This window comes from Manacus candei, unplaced genomic scaffold (genome assembly GCF_025592945.1).
Source record: "Manacus candei isolate 608988 ecotype Guabito, Panama unplaced genomic scaffold, ASM2559294v1 h1tg000137l, whole genome shotgun sequence".
Classification (NCBI taxonomy): domain Eukaryota; kingdom Metazoa; phylum Chordata; class Aves; order Passeriformes; family Pipridae; genus Manacus; species Manacus candei.
The window spans coordinates 64,429-79,941 of record NW_026138185.1 but is presented as its reverse complement, the minus strand read 5'-3'; the positions used below and the strand labels follow the sequence as shown (position 1 = coordinate 79,941).

General features: G+C 61.9%; 2 protein-coding genes across 6 annotated transcripts; both read right to left on the bottom strand.

Annotated features, from left to right (window-relative positions):
• Positions 1–611: 611 nt before the first annotated feature.
• Positions 612–10,595, bottom strand: LOC127462728 (basic salivary proline-rich protein 2-like). Its single transcript, XM_051771610.1, has 8 exons — positions 10,399–10,595; positions 8,731–9,176; positions 8,207–8,346; positions 7,589–7,801; positions 6,974–7,036; positions 6,803–6,858; positions 6,086–6,180; positions 612–2,918 (listed from the first exon to the last, which is right to left on the bottom strand). The coding sequence occupies exons 1-8, from the start codon at positions 10,593–10,595 to the stop codon at positions 2,851–2,853; spliced, it is 1,278 nt and encodes a 425-aa protein (XP_051627570.1). The 3' UTR covers positions 612–2,850.
• On the bottom strand, positions 9,908–14,651 carry LETMD1 (LETM1 domain containing 1). Of its 5 annotated transcripts, none has more exons than XM_051771595.1 (9): positions 14,433–14,651; positions 13,647–13,813; positions 13,414–13,544; positions 13,159–13,245; positions 12,247–12,414; positions 12,060–12,161; positions 11,466–11,618; positions 11,122–11,218; positions 9,908–10,665 (listed from the first exon to the last, which is right to left on the bottom strand). In XM_051771595.1, exons 1-9 carry the CDS (start codon positions 14,540–14,542, stop codon positions 10,595–10,597), a joined length of 1,086 nt encoding a protein of 361 aa, XP_051627555.1. In that variant the 5' UTR covers positions 14,543–14,651; the 3' UTR covers positions 9,908–10,594. The 5 variants fall into 5 exon arrangements, with proteins under 5 accessions (XP_051627555.1, XP_051627556.1, XP_051627553.1 ...); XM_051771596.1 differs by having other exon boundaries at positions 13,414–13,529; positions 14,433–14,649; XM_051771593.1 differs by having other exon boundaries at positions 12,247–12,433; positions 13,159–13,241; positions 14,433–14,643.
• Between the last annotated feature and the right edge of the window lie 862 nt (positions 14,652–15,513).

Genomic DNA, 15,513 nt, shown 5'->3' with positions numbered 1-15,513 from the left:
TCAAACCAATACATTGCTTCTGAGATTGTTATTTACACTTTACAAATAAATTTATAAAATAGATATATAAAATATTTCTAAGGATAAAATAGTATAAAATAAAAAATAATTATATAATATAAATAGAAAATACATTTACATAAATAGAAATATATAAAGTATAATTTATCATAAAATTATTATATTGCACATAAAATATATTGAATATTATTGAATATAAATATATTTATCTATTTTATTTATTTTAATATATTTTTACAGATATTTATAAGTTTTAATAGATTTTTATATAATATTTATATTATATAGAGAGTTATATATAACATTTATATATTATATATTCATATCATTACATAAGAATATAAATAGATATTAGATATTATATAATAAATGAATTACATACATATATTAATATACATCTATGTATATGGGTTTGCATGGCCAGGTTTTGGTAGCGGGGGGGCTACAGGAGTGGCTTCTTTGAGAAGCTTCCAGAAGCTTCCCCCATGTCCAGAGCCAATTCCAGCAGCTCCAGGATGGACCCACCGAGGCCGAGCCCATCAGGAGTGACAGAAACGCCTCTGTGATAACATATTTAAGAAGGAGAAAAAAAAGTGATTGGGCAGATGAAATTGCAGCCCGAGAAGAGCAGAGTGAGAACGTGTGGCCGGCTCTGCAGACACCGAGGGCAGGGCGGGAGGAGGAGGAGACCATGGGCAGGAGCTGTGCCCCTGCAGCCCACAGGGCACAGGGGAGTGCAGAGATCCACCCACACCGGAGCAGGGGGTGCCCGAAGGAGGCAGGGACCCCGTGGGAGGCCCCTGCTGGAGCAGGGTCCTGGCAGGGACCTGCTGACCCGCGGGGAGAGGGGCCCACGCTGGAGTCGGTTTTCCTGGTAGGACCTGTGGCCCTGTGGGGGACCACGCTGGAGCAGTCTGAGCCTGAAGGACTGACCCCATGGAAAAATGACCCATGTTGCAGCAGTTTGGGAAGAACTGTTGCCCGTGGGATGGGCTCACGTTGGAGAAGTTGGTGAAGAACTCTCTCCCGTGGGAGGGACCCCACGGGATCAGGGGAAGGACTCCAACTCCTCTCCCTGAGCAGCAACAGGAAGAGCAACTGACCGTAACCCCCATTCCCTGTCCCCCTGCAGCAGTGGGGGGGGAGGAGGGAGAACCTGGAAGGAAGGAGGGGTGGGGAAAGATGGTTTTGAAATGTATTTTACTTCTCATTCTCCTGTTCTGATTCTGTTGATAATATATTTATTTAATATCCCCACTTTGAGTCTGTTTTGCCCATGACGATGACCAGTGAATGATCTCTCCCAGTCCTTATCTCAACTCATCAACCCTTCGTTATATTTTCTCTCCTCTGTCCAGTTGCAGAGGGGACTGAGAGAGCAGCTTTAGTGGGTACCTGGCCTCTAGTCAGAGCCAATCCACTACACTGGACTGAGCTGACCCTGCAGGGAGAGGGGTTCCCAACCCCACTGCTGTGAAAACCTGTAGGGAACTGAGATTCTATGACCCTGGGAGAAACTCAGAAGGAGAACTTGGCAAGATAAATGCGGATGTGGTGAGATGTATCCTTGTGTGTGGGAAATTGCTTGGGACTATGTTTCTCAAGGACATAAAGCAGATACAGAGAAAAATTACCAAGAGGAATTTACTGCTGATGTAACATGGTATATAAACTGCAATAAATTATTCCATTATACCACACTCCTTGGGGTCCATGCCCCAGTATGCCACAAATGTTGCCGAAGTGGAGCATGCAAAATTAATCCAGAAAATATAGCCGGAATTCCAGTGGCATAGCCCAGCTGAACCAGGACAGCGACCCGGGACAGGATTTGACTGTGTGCATCCATCACCTCTGCAGGACAGCAGGTGAGCAGCTGGGAACCATGGGAATCACTAACACGGGAACAAAAAAAATCAGATGCAGATACTCACAAAGATATTAAAGATATAAAGCAGTAATGTCTGCCAGTTGTCGTTGGTAACGCTGCTAGTTTGGGTACGTGACAATTGCTCCTGGTTTCCTCTAGAGGGAAACTTGAATGTTGCCGTATGAAAAAGCTGTGAAAAAGCTTTAAATTTATTGTCAACATGGCAACAGGTGTTTTCGGCATTAAGCCACCTGTAAGCCACAAATGGAACTGATTTACTTTCTTTGGTGGGTGCACCCCTCGCAGAGAATGATTCTAAGGAGAAACAATTCCCGCTCACAACCCAAGACTCAAACCCCAGTGATCCTCTTGACCCACCCTGGGTCGATTCTGAAAAAGAGCAGATTTATATCTGCCTCCTGCTGACAATGACTCATCACAAGGTGCCTCGGGAACAGCCCTGCTAAACCCCTCACCCTGTGCCACTGCTTCTGCCGCACCCGCAAATGCAGCGCTCAGCCCGGCCCCACACATCCACTTCCACCGCCGCCTCCTCCGGCCCCGTGTCCCTGCTCTCTGCCAGCCACCACAGGGAGTGCCGGAGTGGACCTGGTCATCTCCCAGTCAGTCTTGTTAACTGATACAGCTGTGCAGTTACTCCCCACGGGGGTTTGGGGACCGCTAGGGAACGGTTACAGTGCATTTTTGTTAGAGTGCTCATCCACAACTCATGCAGGCCTCTTGTGCTCCCTGGAATCATTGACGCTGATAATACTTGGGAGATTCACGTCATGGCTTGGACACCTCATCCTTCTTGTCACATTAAAGCAGGAGAAAAGGTTTATTTCACTGCACAAGGTCTGAAGTGAGAGGGATGTCACACTGGAGGTTTTGGCAGTACAAACACCACATATTATGTGGGCACAACAAATCTCTCGCAATCAGTCGATGCTGACTTGTTACTTTAAAGGGCAACGATTTACAGGTTTGGTGGACACAAAAAAGGCCTGTTTGTGGTCAGCTGAGCCTGCAAGGAGCAGAAAACACAATTCAACCCCAAGCAGTGGTTCTGCAAAGGCCTTGGAAGGTTTTCAGAGCAGTGGGTTCGGGAACCCCTCCCCCTGCAGGGGCAGCTCAGAGGGAGCCAGTCTGGAAAGACACCAACGGAACATTCCTGTCACTCTCCCCAAGGGCCTCAGGGAGCCCTAAAAACATCTTTTCCCCTCACCGCCAAAAAAAAAAGGTTTATTTTGTCCTTCCCCTCAGCATGGTGCGGCACTTTCCGGAAGGCAAACTCTGGGAATAACTACTGCCCCCTTTTCTCCTCCTTCCCTCAGCTTTTCTATCTGAGCTGGCATGGGCACAGGGGCTGGAATATCCCTTGGGCTCATTGGGCTCAGCTGACCTGGCTGTGCCCACCCCCAGCCCCTGGATGGGGGGAATGTTGGGAGACAGCACTGATGCTGTGCCAGCCCTGCCCAGCAGGAGCCAAAACAGGGTCATGTTCTCTACCCCTTGCCAGCTCCCCCTGCAGAGCCCAGCACTGGGAGGGGGCTGTGGGAAGAGGAACTCCAGCTCAGCCACACCCAACACAGTCTCTACCTCTTATTCCACACCACTGGTGTTACACTCACATCCCACAGAACTGAGAGATCTTCTGACTCTTCCATTGGATTGATTTCTCTGAACTGAAATCCCTTCTTGCCAACACACACAACTTCAACTCCATCCCATTTCTTTGAAAAATATTTCTCACTCAAAATGGAACAAAACAGTGGCCTAGAGGACATCCTGCCCTCAAATGGATAACTCTAAACACTAATAATTAAAAAAATGACCCCCAGGTATTCAAGAAAAGCTTGTACCTATTTCCTAAAAGCATCCGTGAGCCCTGTCAGCCAATTTCATACCTGACAAGGGTTTGGAGGGGGTGCTTTGTCACGGGAAGCCCTGGAGGCCCGTGGCACAGGGCTGGGGCTACACCGTGGGGCTGTGGGGCGCTGGTTCTTTGGTTGCCAGGGGCCATTCCAGAATGGAGAGGATAGGCCGTGACCTCCCAGAGGAGGTGTTCCCTCGGGGCAGCTCTGCAGGGCCCCGCAGCAAATGCCCCAGCGCAGCCTGTGCTGTGGGGAGCGCGCACAGGGAGAGGCTGGGCCGGCCGAGGGCCGGGGCAGCGAGGCCGCCCCAGGGAGGGGGTTCTGCCCTGCCTGCAGGGCCCAGCCTTGGGCGGGAGCACCATGGGCAGGGCCCGGTGCTGCTGCTGGCTCGGGGCTCAGGCCTTGCCGCCTGGCAGCTGCCTGGGCCCCTGACCCTGCTGCGCCACATCCCCGAGGCTCTGTCCCCGCTGCCCCGCGGCAGCAGCAGCAGCTCCCTGCGTGGCAGCCCCAGGCAGGGCCTGGTGTGTGTGCCCTGCGGGCAGAGGCTGTGGCGGGACTGCTTTTGGTGCTTGTGCAAAGCGTGGTGCAGTCCCCGCAGGCAGTCGGGGCTGGGCTGGGTGAGGCCAAGGGCAGCGTCTGCAGCCGAGCCGGGAGATGACTGAGAGGAGCTGCAGGGCTGGAGCAGGGCAGCTCCGTGTGCTTGTGGCACTGAGGGGCCCAGAAGTGAACCCAGCCCGGCGTTGTGTGAGCGGTGGCAGTGCAGGGGGACTGAGGGGGCTGGTGGTGCTTTCAAGAGCATTGTTGGTGCAAGGCAGGATGGGCTTGTCATTGTTGGGCACGTGGTGAGGCAGGGCATCCAAAATCCCCCCAAGGGGAAGGGAGCAGGCAAGAAACCAAAAGTAAAGGCTGGCACTAAAGAGCCCGGGGATTTGTGGAGAGAGGGGCTGGGGCAGCTTTGTGGGGGGATTTGGGGCACCACAAAATGCCACTCAGTCCCATAGCTCTGGCACCACTAGGCAGCAAAATTATTTTCCAGAATGAAAGGCAAAACCCCCTCACAATCCCTCAAAATTCAGGGTTTTTTTTGCTCAGCCCAGTGCCTGCTCAAGCCCAGGCCCTGCAAAGTCCCACAGGGGCACTGGGCACACTGGGATGGGGCTACTGAGGCACATGGGGATGGGAGGCACTGGGCAAACTGGGATGGAGAGAACTGGTAGGGGGCAAATGGGACTGGTGGGGTGCAGGAGGGAATGGTAGGGGGAGGGAGGGCAGTGTGAAGGAAGGGAAGGAAACTGGGACTGGCAGAGGACACTGGGACCAGTAAGAGTCACTGGGCCGGAGGGAGTTCCTGGGACCAGTGGGTGCACAGGGACTGGGGGTAGTTCTGGGATTGGTCTCGGGAGGATGATGACACAGGGGACAGGGACAAGGTGGGGACCCTGAGAGCACCAGGTGACTCAGGGCAGGGACACTGGGTAAGGCGGGGGGCACTGGGACCCACTGGGGACAGGCAGCCAAGGCTCACAGAGCACTCAGCCCCTCCTCCTCCACCAGTCTGGGGACCAAAGGAGGTTTGGGGGGGACACGAAGGTGGGGGGGATTTGGGGGGATCCCCACCTCGGCTGAGCCCCCTCTCCCCCCTCTCTGCAAGCTCTGGGGCCCCTTGGCCTGGAAGAGCCTGAGGCAGCTCCTTGCCTGCTGCTTCTCCTGGGCCTGGGGGGCACTTGTGAGGCCATCTGGGGGTCACAGTCGTGGCCACGCTGGCCGTGAGCTCTGCTCTCCCCACTCAGACCCCCAAACCCACTTAGAGCCTCATCCCTGTCCCCCTGAGCTCCCCCAGGGCTCCATCCCCCCTAGGTGAGCCCACGGGGTTTACAGGTCCTGGGGAGGAGAACAGGGCCAGCCCTGGGGACCCCCTGTTCCCCCCTGGCCCAGCCCCACTCCCAGATCCTCGGCAGGAACTCATTCCCTGTCCCAGGGCAGAACTGTGGGCAGGGGGAGATGGAGGGGGCAGGGACCCCCACAGGACCCCTGCACTCCAGGGGTGTCTTGCTTCCCCTCAGTGGGGGGCTCTGGGGGTGCCCCTAACCCAAGGGGGTCTGTACACACACCCCCTGCCCCCGGGAAGGACACGAGGGACATTTTGGGGACCCCATATGTGCAGGGAGTCCCTGGGCTGTTCTGGAGAGCCCCCCAACCCCCTGGTGTAGGCACCCCCATCCCCCCAGCCCAGGGATCCATCCAGGGGTCCCACTGTGGGGGTCCCATCCCATGGGCCCACTTCAGTGGCCCCAGCTGGGGGTCCCAGCCCACTCACCTGGAGGACCTTCTTCCTGCTCTGTGGGGTCAGGGTTCAGGCCAGGGCAGCCCCCCATGAATCCATGCTGCTCTTGGGGGGCTGCTGCCGGGGCACTGGGGGGGGCACAGGCTGTCAGGGCAGCTCTGCCTCCTGTGCCTCCACAGCTCCCCAGATCCCTCCACAGCCCCCCAAACTCCCCCACAGCCCCTTCCCCCTGCTGCCCCTTACCCCTATGCCCCCCTCCCTCGGGGGTACCAACCCCTGGGGCTCCTCGTGGGAGACAGGGCTGTTCCCAGCCAGGAGTAGAACCCAGAAGCCCCCCCAGCTCTTCCTGGGGGAGCAGGTGAGGGACACACCCACACCCTGCCCAGCCGGGTGTGCCCCCCATGCCAGCAGAGCCCTGTTGGGCACTGGCAGCACCCCAGGTCTGATCCCTCCCCCCAGCCTGGCACAGCCCCCCAGCCCCAGGAAGCCCAGAACCTCTGTGGGGACCCCAGCCTGGCACAGCCCCTGCACAAGAGCCCCCCCACACCCCCAGCCTGGTAGACCCCCTTCTCCCCCCTGTGACCCCCTGAGCCTCCTGCCCTTCTTGGCAACCTCAGTCCTGTGCAGCTGCCGAGCCTTGGGCACCTCCCACGGGACAGGGTCTGGGCTGACCCCGCCCTCCCCAGCCCCCCCCAGCCCCCCCCGACCACCTCAGCCCCCCCCCAGCCCCGCAGTTTTGGGGTAACTCACAGGTCGGCCCCCCAGTCCTCAGGGCCGTGGTGGGCGAGGCTCCCGCCATGGATCACCTGCTGGGGTGGGGACAGTGTGAGGGAGCCCCCACACCCTCCCCAGTGCTCCCCGTTACCCCCCCTTGCCCTGCCCCCCCCGGCGTGCCCCCCTCCTCCCCATCCCCCAGCTCACCCCCACACCCTGGGGCTCTGTTCTGCCGTCGTCCGTGGGGGACTCGGCAGGGAGGGGGCGGCCCTGGGGGGACACAAGGGACACAATCAGCCTCGGAGGACCCCAGGACCGACCCCCCAGGACTGTCCCCCCACACATAGTTAGCGCTGGCTCTAATTGGGGCACCAATGTGGCTGTGCAGGGACAAGGGTGGCAGCGAGAGGGCACTGGGGGGGTCGAGAGGGAACTGGGGGGCATTGTGGGAGTCGGGGGGTCAGTGGTGAGGAACTGGAGGGGTCAGGAGGGGCAGTAGTGGGGTCACACGGGTTGGAGAGAGAAGATATTGGGGGAGGATAATTTGGGAGAATCGAGAAGTTGGGGGGCCGTGGGGGGGGCAAAAGGGGGGTGTGAGAGCAAGACGGGACATTGGGGGGCACGAGGGCACGATGAGGGAGCGGGGAGGGGCTAAAGGAGACCGGGGGTGGGAGCTGGAGGTGGTCAGTGGGGGGGCTATGTAGGGGCTGGGGGTGCAGACCCCACTGGTGAGGGGCTGGCAGCGCCCTACTCCCTCCCTCCCCCGCTGTCTTTCCGTGCCCACCCCCCCCCCCCAGTGCCCACCCCCCCCCCAGTGCCCACCCGGTCCCGATGCAGCCGGGGGGGTTTCCAGGAGCTGGTGCCACTCTCGGGGCTGTAAAAAAAGCAGCGGCCGCTCTCGGGGTCCCGGTGCCGCTCCCAGGACCCCAAAACCTGCAGGGGGGGCCCGGCCGGCACGGGGGGCGCGGCCCCCCGCCCCTCCCGCTGCAGCCCCTCCGGGTTGCGGGAGATCGTGGTGGGTCCCGGGGGAGACACCTTGGGGGGGGGGAAAGGGTTGAGAGGCAGGACCCGAACTGGGGGGGGCACACGGGCAATGCCCACAGCGCACCCCCAGCCCTGCTGTGCCCCCCCCGTGTCCCCGTTATCCTGCCCCCCAGCCTGCCCTGTCGTATCTCCCCAGCCCCCAAGTGCCCCCCTCCCGGCACGGTGCCCTCCCCCCGCCCCCCAACTTCCTCCAGTGCCCCGCAGTGGGAGCGGGGGAGGGGGGGAAGTGGCGAGGGACAGGTTGGAGAGTGCAGGGGGGGACACGGGAGGGGGCACAGAGGTGCAGGGCTGGGGGGACAGGGATAGGGAGCCCCGGTAAAACTGCGGAGGGGGGCTCTGAGAGGAGCAGGTCTGGGGGGCACAGGTGTCCAGGGGGGTAACCCAGCCCCCACTCACCCCAGTGTCCTGCTGGGACTGGCACTGCGCGGGGGCGGGGGTGACCCCCCCTGCCAACTGGCCGGTGCCCTCGGCGCGGGGGGGGGACACGGAAGGGGCACACAGGTCCTCCGGCGAGCAGCACTGCCGCCCCCCCAGGCCTGGGGGCAGAGAGGAGGGCACCCACCCACACAAAATGATCCTCCGTGCTGCCGGCGAGGGGGCACAGACACTCCCACCACCCCCGGGCCACAGCCCTGGTTTCCCGTGTCCCCCTGCCCCTGGTGCCCCCAATATCCCCATCCCCGCGTCCCCGCTGTCCCCCAGCCCCAGTGTACCCCCAGCCTTGGGCACCCAGACTCCCAGCCCAGGACCCCCAGCCCGTTCTCCCAGTGCCCTCTCAGCCCCACAGCTCCCTTCTCCCTGTGCCCCCCAGCCCCGTGCCCCTCCAGCCCCGTGTGCCCAACCCACGGCTCCGTCCTCCCAGTGCCCCCCAACCCCCATCAGCTCCGTGACCCCAGCCCGGTCCCCCCCGCCCCACCCACCCGTCCCCGCGGGCTGCCCGGGGGGCCGCGGGCTCCGGGTCCCGCTGTCACCCGGCTCCTCCTCGGCCACGTAGGCGGCGGGGACGAAGAAGGGTCGCGCCCAGGGGGGGTCCCCGGGCCGCCGCACCTGCCACCAGTCCGGGGTGGCCCTGCGGAGCAGCAGCAGCCGCTCCCCCGCGGCCATCGCCACCTCCCGCCCGTTCTCCGCCCGGTACCGGTACCCGAACAGCGCCCGCAGGGGCACGGCCGGCCCGGCCCGGCGCCACCGCCGCCCCGGCAGCATCGCCACCCGTCCCGAGGGCACCGCGCCGGGGGGACCGCGCCCTGGGGACTGCGCGGCCCCGCTCGTGGCACCGCCGGGGACAGGATGGGGACGGGGCAGAACGTGTCGCCCCCGCCCCCCGGGGGCCCAGGATGTGGTGACAGGGGATGAGAGGTGACACTGACTGAGAGGTGACACGGGCTGAGGGGTGACGGAGCCTGAAGGTCAAAATCCCTATTTCCTGTAGCTTCCATCCCCACAGCCCCCCTGCTCCCCACAGCCCCGTGTCCCAGAGGTGGTGACAGCTCCCGATGGATCCCCTGGTGTGGGGACAGATGATGCTTCCCAAAAAGGCAAGAAGTAACAGGATTTATTCTACTTTTACCCAGATTTCGCTGTTCCTGGGGCAACCTGAGGGGATCTTTGCCTTTTAATATAACTTTTATTGGATTTAATCCACACTAACACTGGGTCCTGCTCAATCCTGTGCTTCTAAGTCCCCTGCTCCCTGAAATCTGGGTGTGTCCCCACCCCCCTCCCAGCTCCCACTGGCTTTCTCATTTTTAGTTTCCCAAATGTTGTGAATCCAAAGCTTCTCCACAATACTACTAATTTTCCCCAGCCTTTTCTGCCCTGCATAACGCTGTATTTAAAGGGAGTATTTAAGTTGAAAAAGAAGTGGTTAAATTGGACGGTGAGTTGTGGCTTTAAGGGGGTTAAATCCCCTCACAGTGAATTCCTCATGGGAGCAGTCACCAATTCCCAAAAAACAGTGAGAAGGGGGGGAATGTCCTACCACTTTATACCCCAAAAATGCTTCAAAAGGGACATTTTCCAGGTGTCCCCATTCCCAGTGTCCCCTCCCAGAGGGACAGAGCGCCACCAAGGCCCCCTCCCAAAAGACACCGAAGCCGCTGATTCCTTTGGGCTTTAATAAACCTCGGAAGTTCGGGAATTCCTCATGCAGGGCGGGGTGGAGGGGGAGGTTTAACCCCCTGAAGCCCCCGGAGCCGCCACTGCCCAGTGGGAAACACAGAGGTGGAAAGGTCTAATTAGCTCCAACGAGGCTGAATTTGGAGGAGGCAGCCTGGGGACCCCCCACTCGGCCCTTCCCACCCCCCTCGGGGATGTTCCCAGCCCTGACCCCTCCCTCCCTCTGCCTGCTCCGGACAGACAAACCCCCAGAATCCTCCTGGGAAGGTCTTACAGGGATTTAGGGGGTTCCAAGGGGGGATTTGGGGCCGTTTCTGAACCCTTTGGGGTGGGGGGTTACATTTAAGACTGTCCAGTGGAGAAAAGAAACAAGGGAAAAGCCTCCGGCACAAAGTCCCTGGATCCGACGGAACCATCCCCGGGCCAGGGAGCCACCCTCTGTCTCCCATAATTAGCGGGATGCAGTTAATTACTGGGATAACGAAGCCATGTCTCCTGGTCGTGCTCGGCCCTGGAGCAGCAGCTGCTCCCGACGGCGCCGAGGGGAGTGAGGACCCGGCGCTGGCTCAGCAAAGCGCCCGGATCTCGGCAGCACCAGCCTGGGGATCACCAGGTCGGGGCACAGGGCCAAGGTGAGGGGCACCAGGCCGGGTGAGGGGCACAGGGCCATCACTCTGAGGGCCGGCTGTAGTTGAGGGACAGCAGGACCATGCTGTGGGCCAGGAGAGAAGCTTCGGAAGCTGGAAGAACACGGGATCAGGGTCGGAGACTGGGGGCACTGGGACTGGCACAGGGGAGCCCTGGGCAGACTGGGAGTGCTGGGACCGGGATGGGAGGGGCACTGGGGGACATTGGGGGTGCTGGGATGGGCATGGGATGGGCAGTGAGTAGATCAGGGCCCTGCAGCAGGCACAGGAGTGGACATAGGGGACACTGGGCATTAGGGGAGCACTGGGATGAGAACTGGGAAGACTGGGAGCACTGGGATGGGTATGGGGGCACTCCACTTCCCTCCCATTCCCATTTTCTTTCCCCTGGGGATGGAATCTGCCACCAGAGCTCTGTGGGACAGGCACACCTGGCAGCCCAGAGCGGGACGCAGTCCCCCTTTCACCCCAGAATTCCCCAGGAGCGACACTCCCTGTGCCCAGAGAAGCCGGGGGGCCCCGCTGTGTGTGTGTCCCCCCAGCAGGTACCTTGGAGCTCACAGGAGAGCTGGAGCCACTGCTCCAGCCACGCCCAGCACTCGGCCCGGCCCAGGTGAGTGGAGTTGAGCCCACGCAGGTAACAGGCCTAGGGGGACACAGATGGTCGGGGTGGGCACGTGGAGCACCAGCATCACACCAGGATCCTGCCATGGCACGAGCAGGGGCCCGGGTGTGGCTCCAGGTGTGATCCCAATGTGGGAAACAGGCTGGGAGAACACTTCTCAGGAGAGGGCAACCACCACCCACCCAGGGTGGGTCTGGGGGACCCCCCTGTGCCCCAAGGTGACACCTGGGGTGACACAGCCCTGGGATGGGGTGCTGAGGGTCCTCACCGCTCGCAGCTCCTCCTCAGAGAGCTGCCCCAGCCCCAGGCGCAGCAGGGCCCGGTCCAGGTGCCGGATCTCCAGGATGTGGCTCAGCAGGCGATGCCGCAGGAGAACGGCCGGTAAGTGGGGGGTCAGGAACAGCACCTGGCTCAGGGCCCTCTGCAAGACACAGGGGAAGGTCACCTGGGTGATATCCAACCCCTCCTGAAACAGCGGTGGGACCCACAGCACTGCCACCTGCCCGAGTGGCCCATCCAGCCTGGCCTTGAACACTTCCAGGGATGGGGCATTCCCTGGGAAATCCCACCCAGTGCCTCCCCACCTTCACAGGGAGGAATTCCTTCCCACAGTCCTCCTCTGGGTTCACTCACAGCAGCTCCATGTCCTCCTGATGTTGGGAGCTGGAGGCAGCACTGCAGGTGGGGTCTCACCTGAGCCCCCCTCGCCTGCTGCCCATGGGATGGGGACAAGCCCAGGATACGGGGGGATTTCAGGGCCACCTGTCCAGCTTTTCATCCACACGTGGACTGGTTTTGGGGCACAGAACCCCAGTTTGAGGCACACCTGAGCAGGGCAGCACCTGCACTGAGCTGGACTCACCACATGATCCACCTGGAGCCTGTTCAGCACCAGTGGAGACCCCGAGAACAAACTCCTCACGGCCAAGAGCTGGGCCAGGCGGGGCCGGGCACCTCCCTGCACCTGCAAGAGCCCCAGGAGGGCAGGTGACACCTCTGCCAGGTGACAACCCCCCCAAGGGGTGATGGTGTGACCGAGGGGGATGTACCTGGGAGCAGAGCTGCTGCAGGAGCTCCCGGGGCCGGGGCTCGGGCAGGGACTGCGCGGCCAGCGCCAGGCTCTGCACCACGCCCGGGTATGAGTCCCTCCGGATGGAATCATAGACATCCAGGAATTCCAGCTGCTGCTGCGGCGTCCAGAAGTAGCGGATCAGGAGCTGCCGTGGGAAGAAATACCTGGGGTGAGAGAGGAGAGATGGATTGAGGGAGGGAATGGTACAGGGGGCATGGGGCAGGTGGGGTCTGGGCTGTGGAGGAGGCCAAGGAAAGCCCTGGGCGCTGCCAAGGCCAGCGCTGGCCGTGTCCCCACGCTGTGGCTGACACAAGCCAGGTGCCTGTGGCCTCATGTCCAGCCCCCCCAGGTCCTTTCCCGTTCTGCCCCCAGCCTGGAGCGTTCCATTTTATTCCACAGGGCCGTGGGGAGCCCAGGGCAGGACCTCACCCCATCAGCCTGATCCCACTGATCCCACATATCCAGCCTGGCCCCTACAGAGCCTTCCCTCATGTCCCCCGTGAGCTGAGGTCACAGACAAGGACATTAACCAGGACTGGGAGCCCCAGGAGGGGCAGCAGAGCTGCAAAATCCCAGGATTTAGTGGGGATTTATCCTGGTTCCGGAAGAGCTGGTGGGGACAGGGACACTCCAAGGGATTGTGCATGGAGGTGCCCGTGGCTGAGGACACTCCAGGGAGGGTCTCTCTGATAGTTCTTTTATTAAATTATTTTAATTGATTCCATGATTTCTTTGGGTAAGACAATGGCCCCAGAAGCCAGGATAGCAAATCCAGCACCCGGCTCCTCAGGATCTGGGTGTTTGTCCTGACAGGGAGAGGGTGGTCGGATTCTTCATTCTGAAAACCCCAATTCCCTGGAATCTGGGGGTCAGGGACCCCAGTACTCACATCAGGACGATGACCAGGAAGTTGGCGAAGGGTGGGATGGCGATGATCCCAATGGGAATGGCCTTGAGCGCGTCCCTGCGGAACTGCCTCCAGACGGAGGAGAGAGTCAGGATCCGACACCAAACCCCCCAAACCCCCTGCGAGTCCCTGCAGTTCACGGCCCCAGCGGTGGCTGCAGCTTCCAGTCCCTGTGTTTAGGCAGAGGGGGTGCATCCCCCAGGAATTCCAGCCCTTTTCCATGGGGAGGGGGCTCACCTGGCGCAGCCGCTCCATGTCCCGGTACGGGAGCTGCTGCACCTTCAGCCGCTGCCGGGACATCCTGAATCTGATCCTGCCGATCTCCTTCACCTCCAGGAACAGCGCCTGGATTCCTGTTGGACAGAGCACTGAATCCGGGGGTGGTGCTGCTGCTGTCGCTGTTCCACCTGGAGCAGCAGGATACATCCCACCTCCTGGGACCCACTTTTGGGCTCCCCCTCGGGACTCACCTGAGGTGAAGGTGCTGTACAGGACGTAGAACCTGGGGAAGCTCCTCTCCAGGTAACGCTCGTACCTGGCGTTGACCCTCCGGGCCATGGCGGCCACAGCAGCCACGAGGGCCCGGGAGGTGGCCCGGGAGGAGAGGGGACGTTCCTGGGACCTGAACACCTGGCACCTGCACCACCGCCCCCAGGTCAGCTTTGGGCCCAGGATGTCCCCAGAGAGGTGAGGGGGTGCTGGGAGCCCCCCGGAGAGGTGAGGAAGACCTGGGACCCCCCCGGGCCAGGGTTGGGGGGAGAGCGGGGCCTGGGAATCAACCAGGGCCCGGGGGCCTCGGGGAGGAGGAAACCAGGTGGCACCAGGGCAGGGAACAGCACCGCGGGAATGGGGGTTTGTGGAGTAAGGGGGGCACTGAGGGGGCACTGGGGCCTGAGCAACGGCAGGGGAGGGAGGGGCCATGGCCAGTACCGGGGGCGTAACGGGGGAGGACCAGGGGAGTAAGGGATGGAGGCTGTATTTGGTGGAGGGTCAGGGCTGCGGTCGGTATTGGGAAGGGTCGAGGCCCGCAGTCGGTGTTTTTGGGAAGGGTCGGGGCCCGCGGCCTGTGTTTTTTGGGGGGGGGGTCGGGGCCCGCGGTCTGTGTTTTTAGGGGGGGGGTCGGGGCCCGCGGTCAGTATTTGGGGGGGGCTGCGGTCGGTGTTTGGGGGGGGATCAGGGCTGCGGTGCGGGCGGCTGCCCCTGAGGAGGTTGTGTCCCACGGGCCGTGGCTGCCCCGGAGGGCGGTCTCCGCTCACCTGGGCGCCTCCAGCACGGGGAGCGGCTCCATGCGGCCGCGCCGGGGGCCGAGGGCGGCGGGGCCGAGGCGCCAGAGCACCCCGCGGGCGGCGGCCCTGGACAGCGCCATCTTGGCGGTCACGGGCGGCGGTCACGTGGCGCTGCGGCCGCTGATTGGCTGCTGGTGCTCCGGGGGCGGGGCCTGGACCAATCACCCTCCCCCCCCTTCCGGTACCGGCCCCGGGACCCCCGGCCCGGACCGATCCCTCACCCCCGGTATCGGCCCCTGGACCCCCGGCCCGGAGCCCGGACCGATCCCTCACCCCCGGGACCGGCCCCGGGACCCCCGGCCCGGACCGATCCCTCACCCCCGGGACCGGCCCCGGGACCCCCGGCCCGGACCGATCCCTCACCCCCGGGACCGGCCCCGGGACCCCCGGCCCGGACCGATCCCTCACCCCCGGGACCGGCCCCGGGACCTCTGGCCTGAACAGGTCCCCCCCTTCCCTCTGCCAGCGGGACCCCCAGCCCGGAGCCTGGACCGGGACCCTCCTCCCGCTTCACCGGGGGTAAATCTCCTCCCGGCCTTTGAGGGGCCCGTGGCGGGGCCTCTCCCGCCCCCCCCCCCTTCCCCCGCTGTCCGGGCACGGGGGAGGCCAAATCCCCCAGCAAAGGGAACCAGGACCCCCAGCAAAGCTCCTCGGGAATTCCCATAATCCAAGTTCTGCGTTGCCTCTTCTCAGACCTCTTTCAGCCCCTCCATGTCCCGGGGATCCTTGGAGGGATCCTTCTGGGATGCTCTTCCCTCCCTCCAGCCGGCCCCCCTGTGCCCCCCCCCGGGCGCGTGGCTCCCGTCACGCACCCCCCGTGCTGTCCCCACCCTGTGCCCTCCCCTCCCGGGCCCAGGCACTGCTCACTCAGCTGTTGTTTATCTGGGGAGGGGGTTATCGCTGCCCCCGGGAGGGCCGATAAGGGCGGATCGATCCCGCGGGACGATCCTCCCTGCACGTACCGGAGGGACCCGCGGTGCCCGCGCGGGCCCGATCAGAGTCCGGCCCTCGTGGATCAGCGGAGCCGCCGGAGGCTCCTCAGCCCCGGCCA

Excerpts from the sequence above, each read along its gene's own strand:
- LOC127462728 (XM_051771610.1), bottom strand. The coding sequence starts at position 10,595 with ATGGCCCTGTGCCCCTCACCCGGCCTGGTGCCCCTCACCTTGGCCCTG. Across the intron at positions 7,802-8,206 it reads AGTCCCAGCAGGACACTGGG|GTGTCTCCCCCGGGACCCAC; the intron begins GTGAGTGGGGGC and ends CCCCCCCCCAAG. Across the intron at positions 6,859-6,973 it reads CAGAGCCCCAGGGTGTGGGG|GTGATCCATGGCGGGAGCCT; the intron begins GTGAGCTGGGGG and ends CCACCCCAGCAG.
- LETMD1 (XM_051771593.1), bottom strand. The coding sequence starts at position 14,542 with ATGGCGCTGTCCAGGGCCGCCGCCCGCGGGGTGCTCTGGCGCCTCGGC. Across the intron at positions 13,545-13,646 it reads GTACAGCACCTTCACCTCAG|TGCTCTGTCCAACAGGAATC; the intron begins GTGAGTCCCGAG and ends CCCCGGATTCAG. Across the intron at positions 10,666-11,121 it reads GCTCTCCTGTGAGCTCCAAG|CTTCCGAAGCTTCTCTCCTG; the intron begins GTACCTGCTGGG and ends GTGTTCTTCCAG.